General features: G+C 45.7%; 1 protein-coding gene across 1 annotated transcript in view; it reads right to left on the bottom strand.

Moving 5' to 3' along the window:
- The window catches only part of CABP7 (calcium binding protein 7), an 82,598-nt gene extending 65,275 nt beyond the window's left edge, over positions 1 to 17,323 (bottom strand). The window contains exon 1 of the mRNA XM_054997024.1: positions 17,215 to 17,323. Within this exon, the coding sequence (XP_054852999.1) occupies positions 17,215 to 17,323 (109 nt within the window). The remainder of the gene's footprint in view (positions 1 to 17,214) is intronic.
- Between the last annotated feature and the right edge of the window lie 325 nt (positions 17,324 to 17,648).

Raw genomic sequence — 17,648 nt, 5'->3', positions numbered from 1 at the left:
TCTTTTCTTGATCTGTGAAATGTTGTAGGGAAAAAAACCCATAAAAGGAAGTGTCTATTTAATAAGGGACTAACTATAGGTGGGGGGCAGGGGCAGGGGCCGCCTTTCTGTTATCTTTACTCCTAAGCAGTGTCACCAGGAAGCCTTCTTATTTATGTCTTATTTATGGCTGCTGTGCAGGTCTAGATCCGGCGAGTTCAGATGCATGACCTCAACCAGAGAAACTCTGAAAGTATCTGAACGAAATACAAACACAATGCTATAAACATTGTAAGAAAAATGGAAAAGGATTGCATTTCTGGGTATACATTTCATTCCCTTTCCCCCTCCAGCTACAAACATTTTGCTGAGCTAAGGGCATAGTCTTCCATTCTGAACAGTGAAGATCTGTGAAAGACGGCCCCACCCTCGGGGTTTCCAAGAATTCTCATATCTCTTTTGCTTTCTGTTGCCTCAGGCATATACATTTTTCAATGCATTTATTGATTCTGTGACCTATTTTATCAGGAACCCCACTTCAGTCAATAGATTTACTCTCAGAGTAAACCATCATGCAATTTCTCTAGGTATCTTTGAGGTCCCTGTAAAATTTAGGATAAAAAGAGTTCAAACTCTCCATTTTTAAAAAAATTAAAAATTAATTTCTAGTAATGACTCACAGTCAGATTTCATTATATTTGAGTATATATACATATTCATTAATTAAGTTGGACTAGTTAACTTCTTTAGTAAACAACTCTGATTTTGATCTGTGTTCATTTCAAATTCATTCATTCATTCATTCATTCTCAAATTAATTAATTCAGTCAAACAATACAGTCCCTGCATCAGGTACAAGATTCTAAGTGACCTACTAGGAATCCGGGATGTACAGATCTTACCTGAGCAGGAGTGAATTGGCTGTTATCAGGGCTTTTTTTCTAGGAAAAGAGGTGGTGGAACTCAGTGGGTTGCCCTCAGAGAAATAGTCACATGGCTGGTGGCCCCGCCCCCTGATCAGGGGGCAGGGCCACCAGCCATGTGACCATTTTCAAGAGGTTCCGGAACTCCATTCCCCTGCGTTCCCCCTGAAAAAAAGCCCTGGCTGTTATAGACACCAAGAAATCTCACGAGGCCCACTGTTTATGACTTTGGTCATGAAAACAGTAATTAACAAGAAGAAAATCCCGCTGGGCTAGTGGTTGGGGGGGGGCACATCTTCTGAACCCCTCCACCCAGTTTGGGAGGTGAAAAGCCAGAGAGGACACCACCATGTAAATACTTTTAATCTATTTTGTAAGCCATCTTGAACAATGAGAAATGGTGTGGTAAGAATGTTTTAATTTTAATAAATAAAATAAACATACCACCATGCAGAGGCAGGTGGTGTGGTGACTGGCTTCTATGGCACCTGCCTGGCCCCATTGTTGCCACCTTGTCCTAGCCTGACTGACTCTATTGGCAGTCACTCCTGACTGTACCAGCTATAGGCAATTGTTGATAGGCTGATTGGGCAAGGACTAACCGAGGGAAGCAGGCAGCTGCAGTTTTGAACAACTGGCCCTGGACCTCCATCAAGTCCCAGGGGCCGGGCCATTTTCCAGGATCAGTTTAGACACCAGTCTGCCTGAGTTCCTGAAGGAATCTTTCAGCATCCATCAAAATCCCCCAGATATTTAATCTAAGGAAGAACATCTCTTCCCCAACGAATTGCTTCAAATGTCACTTTTGGCCAAATCTCAGCAGCAGCTCTAAAGGAAATGGTGTAGCTGTGTCTTTTTAACTGGAAAAACCCTCTTGGGTTTGAAATCAGTTTCACAGAGGTGTGATACAGGAATCTGTAGGTTTGTCTCAGCCAAAGATCTACTAGGAGGCCTTAGGCAAACCTGTTCAGGTGTAGGGTTCCCAGGTGCCCAAAGGTGGCGAGTAATCTCCTGGGGATTCCTGCCTCTCTCCACTGCTCGCTGGTGATTGGCCGGAAGAGGCAGGGCCTTGGAACTTGCCCACCATCACCAGGCAGGCCTGGGAAATGGCTGCATGCACACTCCTGCACATCGGCCCAATGGCTATGTTTTGGGCCAGTTCTTTAAAATTGCATTGCTTCCAGCTGCTCCAGAAGTGACATCATCATGGGCCCCACACAGGCGCTCTAATGCATGAGGCAGGAATTAAGAGAAGTGCCTGCCCCCGCAACCTCCAACCAATTGCCAGGAGGACCTGTGGCAACTCTATGGCCTAGGCACCCGTTACAAAATCCTCCTGTCTCCATACGGCCACCATGAAGACTTTGATCAGATACGAGCTGGGAGTTCTGTGCTTGGAATTTAATTCCCAGGAGCCTGAGAATCTGGTTTGGATCATGACTGTGGGAAGAAGCCATTTTGCCATGCCATTTTCTCAACCTGAAGTAGCTCCGGGAAGACACTATTTGCCCCACTGGGGAAATTTATGTGTACCACCCCCAATCTGCAATGCAGGAATACGATGGTCATTCCTGACAAGGTTGTGGTTGATTGCAACCAGATACTGGCCATTTCCACACGGCTCCCCGCTGCTCATAACAACCTGGAAGATCGCGCAAAAACCGCGGAAGATCGCGTTTTCTCACGCGAGATTAGCGCGATGCGATCTTCTGCGTTTTTGGCGTGATCTTCTGGGTTGTTACGAGCAGCGGGGAGCCATGTGGAAACGGCCACAGTTAATGTACTACTTTGAACCTTATTGAACCAACAATGTATGAACTTGTAGAATTTGAAAATGAGGTATAGCATTTGAATTTCTAAAGCTTTGTCATACACCTTTGCTGTAGTGATTTTTACAATAAAGAGCTGCTGCTAATCCATCTGCTTATAGGGCTTAAGTTCCCCAAGCAAACACTTTACGCTCTGCCTTTTCATTGCCAAGAGTCCACTTATATGATGACCTTAGGTTTGGTCTAGACATGCAGTAGAATGAGGTGGTAATGAAGAGGCAGGGTGCTGGGGCAGTAGAATGGTCCACACCATTTCACACACCTTAATAATTCTTTGTAAGCAGAAAACTAGCTCAGCATGTGACGGCCTGCACTATGACATTTTTCCCTGATGTGCTAAATTTTATTTGTAGAGGGATTGTTTTACATGGGGAATACTACAAATGTGACCTTCCTCAGCTGTACTCTGAAGTGGAACAGCCCATTCTACCCCCTCAAGATTCTGCCGCCTCATTCCGCTGCATGCGTCGAGAGGGCCTTACCCTTTTCGTATCTTATTTTGTTAGACAGTATGCCAATGACAAGGGCTTCTGTTTGTTTATAATTTGTACAGCACCTAGCATGATATTAGGAACAACCACCACTGCCATTGGCCAACACAGTTTGCCTCTGTACATCTCACCCGGCAAGCTCTATCTTGATTACAAGCTAAGCTAAATTTCTATTTACTTGGCTGTGATATATTGGGCTTTGATCTTCTTTTATCTCCTGTGGTGCCTAGAGCTGTAAATCACCTCGGCAGGACCAACAAAATGCGTAACAAAGTAGTTTTCTTTACTGAACAGTGAAATGCTTTTAATAAGTACCGTTGGGGATTGGCAGAAAGGTGGTGAATTGGTGGCCCGGCAGGGACAGCCATAGGGGTGGAAACGGAACATAAATAAAAAGTTGGATTTCCCCTTCTCCAACTCTTTTCAAAAATGTTCTCTGGTGATGTCATTGTTCAGTATTGGTCAGACATTTGAATATTTATTGCCTATTTACCAGTTATTTGATATCTGTGCCTCTTGACTTCAACAGATAATTTGAGATTATGAAATTTAGTATTTGCAGATAGTTTATAGCATTTCAAGTATTTGGTACCAGTCCAAATTAAAAACACTCCATAGTCAACATGGTGCAGCGGTTAGTGTGTAGGACCAGGATCTGGGACAGCCAGGTTCAAATTCCCACTCTACTATGAAAGCTCAGTGAGTAACCTTGGGCCAGTTACGCCCTCTCAGTCTAACCCACCTTACAGGGTTGTTGTTGTGAGGATAACATGGAGGAGTGGAGAACAATGTTATAACAACAACAACATTTGAGTTATATACCGTCCTTCAGGACAACTTAATGCCACATTCAGAGCAGTTCACAAAGTGTGTTATTATCCCCACAACAATCACCCTGTGAGGTGGGTGGGGCTAAGAGAGCTCCGAGAGAGCTGTGAGTGACTGACCCAAGGTCATTCAGCTGGCTTTAAGTGGAGAAGTGGAGAATCAAACCTGGCTGTTCAGATTAGAGTCCTTCCGCTCTAACCATTACACAAAACTGTAAGCTGCTTCGGATCCCCATTGGGAGAAAAGTGGGGCATAAATACCTAAATTAATTAAATAAATATGTGATAACATCTAAAGTACTGGAATGTATGAAATATTACATTCAAAATGTACTCATTTACTGGAAAAATGAACATACCACATCTTGGATAAATTTAGGATGGTTTACAAAATTATTTGCAATACACAATCAACAATAAAACTCAAAATAAATCAATGGTACAAGAAAAACACAAATGACTACAGAACCCACATCAAATCCCCCAAAGACTTCCTGAAGCCACAATGTTATGTACTGTATGTCCTTGGAAAAGAGGCCAGAGAGGTAGATCTTGGCACCTTCATTGACAGAGCATTCCAGAGGAAGGGACCGCGAGCTTGCAGCAAGCAAGGTAATGACAAGACATTTTTGGTGTGCTAACCTAAGATATCACAAAGGTACATATCAGGAGAAGTGATCCTTTAAAATGTGATCTAAATTCAGCCATCTTGCATTCTAAGTTTTCTTTCTGGAGCAAGCAAGGGATGGGGGAGGTTGGGCTATTTCCAGATCTCCGTGTCAGCTGCAGATATTAGTTCTGGGGGTCTGCTGTAAATATGGAAGAGAGGAGACCCCCACCTCCTCACTTCAGTCTTCTACTTCCTTTAGATAGCCATTCCAAAAGGCCTTTTCCCTGTCACTCCACTACTTCCCCTCTTTTCTATTTCAGCCATTCAAAGCAAGTACAATGTTTTGCCATCTATGGATGAACATCTGCAGAGAATGTGGGCTTGCCAACTCCAGGTTGGGAAATTCCTGGAGATGTGGGGTGGAACCTGGGGAGGGTGGGGTTTGGGGAGGGAAGAGACCTCAGCAGGGTATAATGCCATAGAGTCCATCCTCTAAAGCAGCCATTTTCTCCTGGGCTACTGATCTCTCTAGTCAGGAAATAGGCTATAATTCAGGGGGATCTCCGGGCCCCACCTGGAGGTTGTCAATTCTTAAGGATTCTCTCTCTCTCTCTCTCTCTCTCTCTCTCTCTCTCTCTCACACACACACACACACACACACACACACACACGGTTTGCAAGCCTCCACGTGATGGCTGGAGATCTGGAATTACAACTGATCGCCACAGAGATCAGTTCCCCTGGAGAAAATGGTTGCCTTGGAAGGTGGACTTTATGGAATTATACCCTGTTGAGGTCCTTTCTCTTCCCAAATCTCACCTTCTCTAGGCTCCGCTCCCAAAATCTCCAGGAATTTCCCAACCGGGAGCTGGCAACACTAACACACACACCAGGGCAGATTCCCAATCACATGTATAAAGCCTGCACATATACATCTGAACATGCATGGGTATTTTTGTGGACGTTTGTCTGTGCACACAGTCATCTAGGAGCTCGGCTGGCGAGTGCAATCCTGCTTCCCTTTAGGTCCCTACTGTTTGCCCTTTGAAAGACTGCACGTGCTTCTCCTTTCCTCAGCCGTATAAATTTCCTCTTTTTCTGTCTTACAAGAAAAGAGGGCTGGCTTATACAGCTGGCAGAGTCAAGTGGCAAAGCTCTTCCTGGACCATGCCATTTCAGACTGTGGATGTAGCGAGATGCTGTCTGTTTGACCACTACCCCATAAAAACAGCTCGTCTACATACAGAAAATCAACTTGTCCAAAAGCAGGGTTTGTTTCTACTTTGGCCATGACAGATGGCTTGTTTTTAGGCACAGAAGTTTGTTTTTCTGGTACAAAGGGAGAGTTAAAAGATGAAATACCGCCAGCCCTGCCACTTGCTGCAGCCTGAAATGGTATGATCTGTTGGTTCTGCTGAATGTATAAACTGAGCCTCAGCTTTCTTCATCATTAGCAGGGGAACAATACGGACCCTGATAAGGGAAGACACAGCTCCCACCCCATTTTTACTTCTTGTTTTTGAAATTGTCCCTTTTTATTACCAGTTTTTCCTTGCATTTAAGCGGCCTGGCAGAAGAAAGAGTCGAAAGCAAAAAGAGATTAGTGAGAGCCAGTGTGGGATTTTGACTTTAGGAATCCAGTCCTGTCTCTGAGATCCATCACTGGGGGCCTGGCCAAGGCAAATCAATCATCGTGTTTCAGGCTCAGATCCCTGTTAAACTGAAATATTATTATAATGGTTAGAATTCAAGTATGATTATAATTGGCTTATGGTGAGGGCAAATATCTCCCATGCACTAGGAAGTTCCAGAGACAGTAATTTACAATGCTGTTCTCCTCACAAAATCAAAAAGAGTCCAGTAGCACCTTTAAGACTAACCAATTTTATTGTAGCATAAGCTTTTGAGAATCAAGTTCTCTTCGTCAGATGCATGATACAGAGACTGGTCAAATATAGAAGAGGAGGGAGGAGAAGGGGAGAGAATTGCATGTCATATAATGCCTTTTGTTTTTGGTTCACAAGCAAAAGTTAATTTATATCAGGCTTGTGATGCTCAAAGCCCTTCATGTACATTTATTTTCCTGCAGTCTTTTCAAAACCCCTGCCGATTGGGGTGGGAGATTTGGAAATAGTCCACGGTGTATGAGCCCCAAGCAGTATCAGTCCATCATCTAGATTCCTAAAAGTATATCCTGTGGCCTTGAGTTCTACAATTTAACCATGCACTGTGTGTAAAAGTACTTCCTTTTGTCTGTCCTCTCCCACCCCTCAGCTTCAGTGGATGTCCCTGGATTTTAGTACTATGAGAGAGGGAGAAAAGCTTATCTCAGTCCACTTTCTCCACAACATGCATAATTTTATAGATCTCTATCATGTCTCCCCTTACCTTTTTTCTAAGCTAAACAGTCCTAAGCATTTTAATTCTGAAGTATGATAACTCTACCATCTTGAAATAACAATTGTTTTAAAATTCATTGTAATGAGCTTGGGATTTGTGGATGATTCTGAATTGTAGGCTTCTCCTAAAGACATATGCCTTGGGGCAATCAGAGTTCATGATAAAAGGAATGGTAACGCTTCTGAGCAATTGCAGAGATCCCTATCAATGGGCCTTAATGGATTTGGTTAAGCTGGAAAGCTTGGAGGAATTCTGTGCTAATTTGGTTGGTCCAATAAAAGATATTACGTAGATTTTTTCTTGTTTCAGGTCAAGCAGCCCAAAAGGGCTAAAAGGAGATGACCCACCCCCCTTGATTGAAGGGTATGTGTATATGTATGTGAGTGAGACAAGGAAGTGCAGTTCAGATGCTGGGAGAAACAAGGCCAAACGAGATGTTATGGCATCCTCAGGCCTGACCTGTGGACACAGCTGCCATTTTAGATTTAAAAATTCCATGAGGCTGCAGCACAGCAGGACTGGGAGATCTTGTTTCTCTTTCCCAAACCTTTTCAAGTGCCAAACCAGGGCTGTTTCAGCACTTGGAAATGCAGCACGGGGATAAAACTAGATTGCCCAGTTCCACTGCACTATGTGCCCAGTCAGGATCAGGCCCCCATAGCATTTTTAAATTGCCTCAGTTTAACTCTAAAATGGTGGCAATGTCCACAGGTTTGCCCTGGGGACGCTGTAATGTTTAGTTTGGCCCACAGCGAGAGAGGCAAACTGACTGAAGTAGCTGGCTGAAACATATTAGGGTCTCTCTCTCTCTCTCTCTCTCTCTCTCTCTCTCTCTCTCTCTCTCTCTCTGGGGACAGAATGGGGTGGTGAGTCTGCTGTCCTGCAGCAGTGCCTTTTTGCTTCCACCTGTGTTCTACTTGTATATTTGAATATAAAGTAAATACTACAAAGACACAGTGCATCTACAGTGCTTCCCTTTCCAAAGGTAACTAACCCAGATAAGTGCTAACACCTGAAACTTTTCTTTTGAAAGTCCCTGGAACTTTTCACCACTCAGGGAAATGGGGCATCTGTAACAACAACATGCAAGACAAGAATAGGGGGAAGAGGCACAGGAAGTCATACAACTGGCCCATCTTGCTCAGTAGTGCCTACTCTGGGCCATGTGGTGTACTGGTTAGCATACTGGACTGAAAGACATGGGTTCAAATTCCTGACCCACCATGGAGTTTGCTGGATGAATTTGGGCCAATGACAGGGCCAAAGCGCTTACACTTGTTGAGTAACAACATAGGGACTTTGCATCAAATGGATAAAAATATCTAATATTGGCAGCAGGTTTTCAGGGTCTCAGGCCATGAAAGGTCTTTTGCAACCGTTCTTTAACTGGACTGCATCTGGGACCTTTGTGACTGATCCACAGCACGTCCTGAACATGATTTTTTTAGGGACAGGTACCAGAAAACAGAGATTGTCCCAGGCAACTAGGGTCAGTTGGAGCATGCAAAATATAGGGATTACAATTCACCATGGACAAATTCCAGAAAGTTAGAGACGGGCGTGTTTGTGCGATCACTGATTTTATATTAGGGAAAAGGCATATCAGGGAAGAGAGATTGAGGTTTCCCAAACTCCACTCCATCTGCTGTCCTGGGACAGCTGCCAGATGTCTCCCGTCTTGCTGCACAGGTGGCTGATTAAAGCAAAACGGGAGAGCTGAGGATCGCTTTCACAAGCATCATTACACAACCCAGAAGAAAGGGCCTCCTGCCACTTCACCTGCCTGATGCCATTTTGCAGCCATTGCCTTCCCTCCAAATATCTCTCTGCACGTGGGATTTGATAGAGCCAAAAACATCGTTTTTAAATCTTGTGAAATTTCTGGGTCCCAGTTCTGAATTTCAAACATCACCAGAGTTCACTTTTGACATTTGGATGTCAGGCAGTGCAATCCTAATTGGAATCAATGGGCTTAGATGGGAGTAACTCTTCTTAGGATTGCACCGAGGGACACTTGAAAAACAAAACAAAACAAGGAGAATGAAATAAAAGTTAAAAAAATGCAGCTAGCAAATCTTCCATTGCAAATTGGCTTTCCAGACTGTACTTAGAGAAGTAATTGTAGAGGAAAGTTCCATCAGTAGCCATGAGAGCAAAACGGAGCCTCCAGTTCTGTGTAGCAGATGTTGAAGGTAATCAAGAGAGGACGGGTTGCGTTCATGCTCTGCCTGTGAGATTCCCAAACACACATCTTGCTGGTCACTATTGTAAACAGGGCACTGGACTAGATATATTTTGTCTACTCTAAGAGGGCTCTTCGTTTATTCTTGATCTGATTCAACAGGGTATTCTCATGCTCTTAAATGAAACATATTTCAAATATATGATGGTATTATAGAGCCAGTGTGGGGTAGTGGTTAGACTGTTGGATTATGATCTGGAAGATTCAGGTTCAAAGCGCCACTCTGCCATGGAAGGCCACCTTGGGCCAGTCACACACACACAGCCTACCTCACAGGGTCACTGTGAGGATAAAATGGAGAACAATGTAAACCCACTTGGGGTCCCCATGGGGAAGAAAGGTGGGGTATGAAGGAAGTAAATTAATAACATAACGGAGAATTTCTTTTGGTAATCAATCAAACTGCTGGTTAGTTTGGTCCTTTATGTGTGGCTTCCATAGCTTTATTTTTGAAATGAATGAAATGACCCAAAACTCCCTTTCTGCCATTCAGCTGTCATTGTCTGCTTGTGCATTGGTTGAGTGGAAATCGCTGAAAAAGGCAGGTTCTGAATAAAGGCCAAATTAGGTGTTACTGGTTTTTTAACAAGTCAGATATGTGTTCCCTAACGTAACTCACATTTGCTGCATCCAGGGAGTTAATTGCTTAAATGCCTCAAGGGTTCAGTTCTGATTAGGACCGCAATGCATGGAGGAAAGGGTCTTCAGCCTTCCCCCTGCGTTGCTTCCTGACCCAAAATGGCCTGGGGGTGCTATTTGCCCCATGAGAGGGCAGCACATGCGCTATGAGCTGCGCACACAGCCTACCCAACTCAGCAAATGTATCAGCTTCAGAACTGGGAGCCATGCAAGACAACAGCAGATGAGATCGCACTGAAAGGTTCACTCCTACAGGAATACAAATATTGTATTACTCTTACCAGAACAAACATTGATCTAAGTCAACTCTCTGGATTATTTGCAACAGAGGCCAGTCAGATAACTCTGGGCAAACAATGTGTGAAGCAACAGCCTTCCCCAGCATTTCAACTAGACTGCCCTCGACCATGACGGTGGTGGAACAGCCCCACGGACCTGCAAGCACTGTCCTGTCTTGTCTTCTGATGCATCTGGGTGGCAGTCCAAGTCTCTGCCTTGCATGTGCCACCCACCTGGTTCCTTGGAGGGGCTTTTCTCTCTCTTTCTGGTACCCACCATTGCCACTTGGTTTTTGCGGGCATTGACTGCTGAAGCGACCAAGGCTGCCAGCTCTCCTGCGTTGGCTTGTCATCTAAGGACCTGCCTTGTGCTGAGTCTCCTGATCCCTCAATGTCTGCTACTGCAGGGTCTGGTGCAACGGAGTAGGTTTAGCAATTTGCCAACAAAGAACCCTCCTTCTGGTGCCCATTTCAAAATACCATGTTCGAGCAGTGGAAGACTATGTGGTACAGAAAACAGCATTTAAGAATTTAAAAGCATTTATTAAAAACTATGTGTTCACATACATACTTTCAAGCACAGTTATGCAATGATCAAGAGGTCCTAAAGAAACATGTAAAAATACAGTTCATTGGTCCCTTGTCCTATATATGCCCTAGCCAGATCTTATTCTAAGGCAGCTCTTTACTTTAGAAGGATACAGCTTACTGAGAAGTTCCCATAACTTGTAGTCCTGGTTTAGGCTTCCAGCCCTCCGTATAGCCAATGGTTGCTACCTGCAAAGAACCCAAGTTTCTGGAATCACCAAAAGAGAGAGTTTCACTTCTGGGCCAGGGGATTTTATTATCTCCAGTTGCCCTTCCTCTGGGAGGGGTGGGGGAGGTCAAAGAAATATTTCCTGAAGTTTTCAGGAAGGGGCTTGATAGCAGTCTCTTCTTTCCAAATCTCTCTTCCCAACTAGATATCTGTGACTCCTCCCTTATGTCCACTTTTAGCAGAAGGTCTGAGCTGACAACTGTCGTTGTCTTTAGCCTGGTGGGCAATTAGCATTTCTAAAGTCATGACAGGGGCTGTTTCCAGATGGCTTACCTGAAGCCGCTCCATGCCGCAATGCTGTGGATCGTGCCATGGAAAACGCGAAATATCACGTTTTCTCGCGCGAGTTTTGCGCGACGTCGCGCAAAACTCGCGCGAGAAAATGCGATATTTCGCGTTTTCCCCGGCATGATCCATCACATTGCAGAATGGAGCGGCTTCAGGTAAGCCATCTGGAAACGGCCCTGGAATGAGCAGAAAGAGGAGAAAACATGGGAAAGAGGCACAGTTGAGCAAACCTCAGAGCATATTATTGCAAGGTCCAGGGTGAGGTGAGAAGGTTTTTCCCAATTAACTTGGTGACCTGGAACTCCAGGCCTGTTGCTTGTAATTTCTGTGAAAAGAGCTGGCGCTGCCTGTAAAAACCTGACATCTGATTGACAGGGAAGATTTTTAGAAATGGAAATCTGATACATTTCTTTTTGTCTAAGGCAGGCCTTTCAGAATAGAAATCGTGACAGTCCATCAACACCTTGATGGAAGCAGAAAATGTAATTGTGGCACTACAGAGCGCTTGCTTATGGGATCCTCACCGTTGCCGTTTGGGGAGGAAATGGATATGACTCTTCTACGCACCCTCTCGGGTCTGAGTCCTCACATGGTTATTCCTCTATAATTCTAGCAAAGTATACCTTACACACCAATTTTTAAAAAAGAAAGAAAAGCAGCATCAGAAGACTTTCAGGGGAGTAGGCAAGGGAGAAGATACTTAGCCTTTCCCCCCACTGACTCTTCAGCCGCTCCAAATTGCTCGCCCCAAGCTCCTTTAACCCTCTGGTTTCAAGAAGCGTCTGGAAATGAATGCTACTGAGAAAAAACGGAGGGGAGAAATTTTGAGCAGAAAAATATCTGGTAAAGAAAGGAATAAGCACCCCTCCTGCTGCTTTGCTGGCTTCTTTTCTCGGAATCGCAGCTTCAGGGCTACTTTTCTTTCTTTTTCTTTTCTTTTTTAAAAAATGTGGATTCATTGCATACATTTCCACAATGTATCCTGCATTTTGCACCCGCTTGAGTTTACACACCAAGCTTGAAGTCCTAAGAACATCTTCCTGGGAGTATGCCCAATCGAGTGAAATGGTACTTACTTCTAAGCAGCAGACCTGCTTACGCATAAAGTGTCCAAGAAACAATTAAATGGGTTTCTATCCCAGTGATTCATGCTGAAGACACAAATCCGTTCCCTTCCTTGGAAAACAATTTTTAAAGGCTAACTGACCTCTGTTGCTAACTGTCCTACAGTCTTTTTTAGAAAAACAGCCACAACAAATGTTGTTAAATGGGTACTCTCTTTTCTTTCTGTTGGGTCTTACGTATATCCAAGAGCAGGATTATAAACCTGGCTGTCTTCCCCTCCCCAGCCACACATACAACCAGAAAGCTGAAATGGTGCCACTCGAACAGAGCCCAGGAAAGACCCGCGTCTTCCCTTGAGTTCTTACAGTGACACGAAACACAAAAGCTGGCTTGGGATGTCTAGCAGCACCGAAGAGCACCACAATTAGCAAAACATTGTCCAGGTTATTGGCTTCTGCCAGCCTCATATCATTGCAACAATGAGCTGTGATCAAAAGAAACTCTTGCCCCCGTATTGCATTGTTCTGACAGCTGGGGACAGAAAAACGCTCACTTTCATATCGCTACGACATGAATTGTCACTGCTGTTAGACCACAACAAAATCACAGTGGCAGCTCAACAACATTCATGTTGGGAGGTTCCTGAAAAGTCAGCTCCAGTTTGGTGCCATTTCACGCCAATGCTTCATATCATACCAACAGAAAGGACCCATGAGCAGAGATGGCAACAATCAACACTGTGTCCTCCTGATCAGGCCTGACCCAAAGGCCTAAGCAACCCAAATGGTTGTTTAGGGACACCAACAACGCTATGCCTGATCGGAGATCCCTTGCAATGTCGCAGAGGGCACCTATGCACACTGTCAATACATGGTTGGAAAATGTGCCCCCAAGAGGGCCCAGAGAACTCGTTAATTAAGGTGTTGCAGGGGAATAACAGCAGCTTCCCTGTTTTAGCCAAAGGGGACCTTTGTTCGGCAGCCCTGCCACCCAGCATTCCCTGTGACATTGCAGGTGACCTTGGCCCATACAGCTGCCATAGTATGATAAAACCAGTTGGGACAGGAGCAGCATGTGATGTGACCTCATAATAAGGCCAGGATGGATGGGTGGATGGGTGGCTGCCTATCAGTTGCACCCAGTTCTCTTGTACATTTTTTCTGGGCTCCAAGAGTTTGGGGGGATTCTTGGTAGTATGCTCCATTATTAAGGAAATTTGTTTATCTGGATAGTTATACCTTGCCTTTCCCCCCAACGAGGACACAAAACGGCTTACATCGTTCTCACCTTCTCCATTTTATCCTCACGAGAACCCTGTAAAGTAGCTTAGGCCGAGAGAGTGACTGGCCTGTAGCCACCCTGCAAGCTTCAACGGCACAGGTGGGGATTCAAATCTGGAGCTCTCTGGTCCTGGGCCATTTCCACACACGTTGGATAATGCACTTTCAATGCACTTTCGCAATCCTTTGGAAGTGGATTTTTTGTTCCACACATGGAAAATCAGTTTCAAATGTTCACTAAAGAGTGTTGAAAGTGGATTATCCAACGTGTGTGGAAGCAGCCCTGGTCTGGCACTCTGATCACTACACCACTCTGCACAATTGCTTGCCTGTCTCTTTCTCTTGCAGCAGTGACATCATCTTCTCCAGCAATCTGGGTTATTGACCTCCTCCACCTATCTATGCTGAGCCATAGCTGAAGAATGGTTGTGTCCCATAGAGAGAGTATCACCAAACCTGTCATCTAACAGCTGAGTGTGGGTCATCTGAGGAAGTGTTGACCACATGGGGGTTTCTATACACTCTCGGTTCAGTGCTGGACACCAGCAACTGAATTAGTGAACTGGAGTGGCACGGAAAGATACCTTGAAGAAAAGGTATGACGCAGTGGCAATGATGGGTGAGGTATTGTGCAACCACAGCATTCATTCCTCCAGATGGACTATGCTGTTTTGCCTCCAAACATGCCAAGTGGATAGTTGTAGGATGGGTGCAGCCTGTGCATGGATGCTGAGTGGCTTGTGGATGGAATGAGTTAGATGAAGAAGACTCCTGACATCCTTGAGGGGGGCACATGCCTATAAAATGACCAAACGAAGTGGTTGGTGATATGTCATGTTTGATGGATTTAAAAGGAGTTTAGACAAATCTGTGGATGAGACATCAGTCAACATCTGTTATCCATCATGACTGGGAACACTGTGCTCTGAGACAGAACACCTCTAAATACCAACAGCGAGGGTGGGCAATCTCGAAGGAGGGGCCTTCAAGTGCTGCTTGTGGGCTACTGAGGGGCAAGGGGTTGGCCATTGTGGGAAACAATGCCGGATTTACATGGACCTTTGCTCTGATCCAGCAGGGTTCTTTTTTGGTTGTGGTCCTGCAACGCTGTGTGGTAGCTGGTTGTTGAATGAGGTGTTTTTTTCATGCATTTCACAAACTGATAACACTTGTTGTGGGATTCGATGCATGTGCACATTGTCAGACATGATGCATGAGCACGTTCTCCACTGAGCGTGACATGTGACAATTTGGCAAACAAAGCCTAGCTTTACAACCCAGTTCCCGACAGCTGAGCCTATGCTCCTGATATTCTGCCATGCTCTAGTGTGCTCTAGAAAAACAAACTAGGATGGTGCTATGCAGATAGGAACTGGCATGGTTTGCAATGGCTAGGGGCGCCAGGACAGAGTGCTGGTTTAGCCCCCATCAGTGGTGCTCCCAACAGCAGCTTTTTACTTTTTCACTTACAGACTGATAGTTTCCTGTTTGGTCCTATGAGCAAAGTGTAGCACTGCACATGAGTGGTCAAAATCTGCCTTCCAGGTCTGCCACTTGGATAGCTTAGCCTCATTGACAAGACTCTCCCTTGTCTTTTGTTTTGCTTTCCTTGGGGACCTGGCAAGACACAAGCCATTCCTCCACATAACCATCCACCTTAATCATGGACAGCTGCTTAGTAGATAGATATATGTGTATGCAGAGGAAAGCCATGACTGACCATAACTGATCAGTGTGTGCACACATGCGGCAAAGCAGATGCATATGTTCAGCAAGATACCAGGGGGTCTGTATGCAGATATCCGGCACAGAAATTATATCCTTGTAGGCAACAGCCACATGGAAAGGAGGTTTGTCCAGGAAGTGGCTTCTCGTGCTGCTGCTTTGGTGCAGTCGTTCCACAGCAGTGAGCATGGAAATATGTGGAGAAAAGCAGCAGCTTTTCCATACACCTCAGCTGTGAGGTCAGGAGACTAGCCATGTGTAGACTGGCCAGCCCACACTGTTCTAGTGCCAGCCGAGCACACTGCCTAGCAGCCTGGACAGGGGTAGCATTTCAGAGATTCCAGTGCAGGAAGGGGACAGCCACTCCTCAGTAGTGTTCCTGAGCATGGGGCAAGTGCTCACCTCCCTGGTGTCAGAAATGCTGGCTGCTGGCCCAACATTTCCCCTGCTCCAACATACAAGCTGTAAGAATGAATCCTAAGTTCTCAGTTTGCCTGATATAAACCTGTTGATCTGCTGAGCCATGCAGATGCCACACACACACCCCATTGCTGACCACTGGTCCTGGCCCCTTCCGTGCTGTCAATCCCTATTCAAAGAGATTATAAAAGCCACACACTCCATGCTACTCTCTGATGACTTTGGCAAATCAATAGATTGACTGAAAGACGGAAGGGGAGGCAGCTAGGCGGAGAACAAGAGAGAGAGAAACATCTCTTCTGCCTTGCATTCACCCAAACAGATTGGATTCTTAAAGAGACACGAGTGGAATTTCAATAGGGGAGTGCAGTGAATGGTCGGAAGCTCTTGGGGTGGGGGGAGATTCCCTCTGCACATCCTCAGCCCGTACATCTCTTTGATACAGCAAGTGCACAACCCTGGCTGTGCCAGTTCCCCCCCTCCTTCATATTACACCTGTCGTGACCAGACGGGTACCAGTGGCAAACTGGAAGCTGTGGGTGGTTTCATGGAGGAGGGGGGTGTTTCCCATTAAGGAATGCAATACCAGGGGCATTCAGAATGGGAGGGGGGAGGAGGATAGAGAAGGGGGATTTTTTTTCCAAGTTACAACTCCAGGTCAGCACCTGCAGTGAGTGTTTTTCTTACACACAGACGCATGGGGGACCCCAGCATCATCGATGGCTGCCTGGAGCAATCTCGCGCCACTACCTGTTCCACAAACACCGACTGCAGGAAACCTCTCTTCCCAGAGAGATCATCGCACTCACTGAGGGAGGAAAAGAAACCCCCACCTCATGGCCTTAATTAATATTGGCTTGGCTCTCTGCCACCCTGCCATTCCACGTCTTGCCTCTGTGTCCCTTCATTCCCCACCAAACCCCCTTCTTTCTGCACCTTCCCTTACGCTGCTGTAGTTTCTGCCTCACTTTGTAGCCTAGTCCTGACTTGGCTAGTCTTCTACTCTTTTTTCTGTCCCACACCCCCAGTCCCACCTCTCATCATTTCCCCTTCCTTTCCTTCCACGCAGCTCCTTCCTTTGTCCTCCGAAGTGACACTGACAGTACAAGCACACATACACATGCACAAATACACAAGCCAGCATATGCTTCCATCTCCCTCTGGATTTGGCGTACTTTGTACCGTGACACATCTTACATGTGATTTAGAGTCCCCCAGCACTGAAATCTGGTCTCCAGGCTTGCTTCCTGCCTCCACTCCCCTGCAACCTGGTTGGGAGTAAAGGAGGAAACCGCTGCCCCCCCACCCCCGCTAAGAGATGCACCATCTCCTTCTGTATGTGCTCCATTGCCCAGGACCACTTAGTAGCACAAGAAGCATTTGATGCCAAAACAGACTCACCTTCCAGCTCATCTTCAGGTATGTCAACAGGATGCTGTTCTGCAAGGATGTTGGGGATGGTATAAATGCCCCGGTACATCAATGCGGCGGTCACTGGATGGAAAGGCATCTTGGCAGCTCTCGAGAACCCAAACTTTAATCCCAAATTTCATAGGAAGCAACCTGGCTGGAACCGGAACCCAGGAAAGTGAGACGGGACTGGCACCTGCCACCAGAGCTACCTGCGGTCCTGAAGCTCCTTCCTTGCTCACCACGAAGGGGTTCCGTGTCTCTTACTTTGGGTTATGTTCTTTAGTCACGACAGGTTCCTTGCATGGCAGATTCCAAGCCACTCCGACTCAATCGTAGTCTCAAGATTATGATGGAGAAAAGGTTACGGCCACATTGGCAAGATTCCCCCTTTATCTTTGCACCCCGCGAGACTTTGCTTAGAT

The sequence above is a fragment of the Eublepharis macularius genome, chromosome 13, assembly GCF_028583425.1.
Source record: "Eublepharis macularius isolate TG4126 chromosome 13, MPM_Emac_v1.0, whole genome shotgun sequence".
Lineage (NCBI taxonomy): Eukaryota > Metazoa > Chordata > Lepidosauria > Squamata > Eublepharidae > Eublepharis > Eublepharis macularius.
The sequence above is the reverse complement of the archived record's forward strand: the minus strand, read 5'-3'. Positions and strand labels throughout refer to the sequence as shown.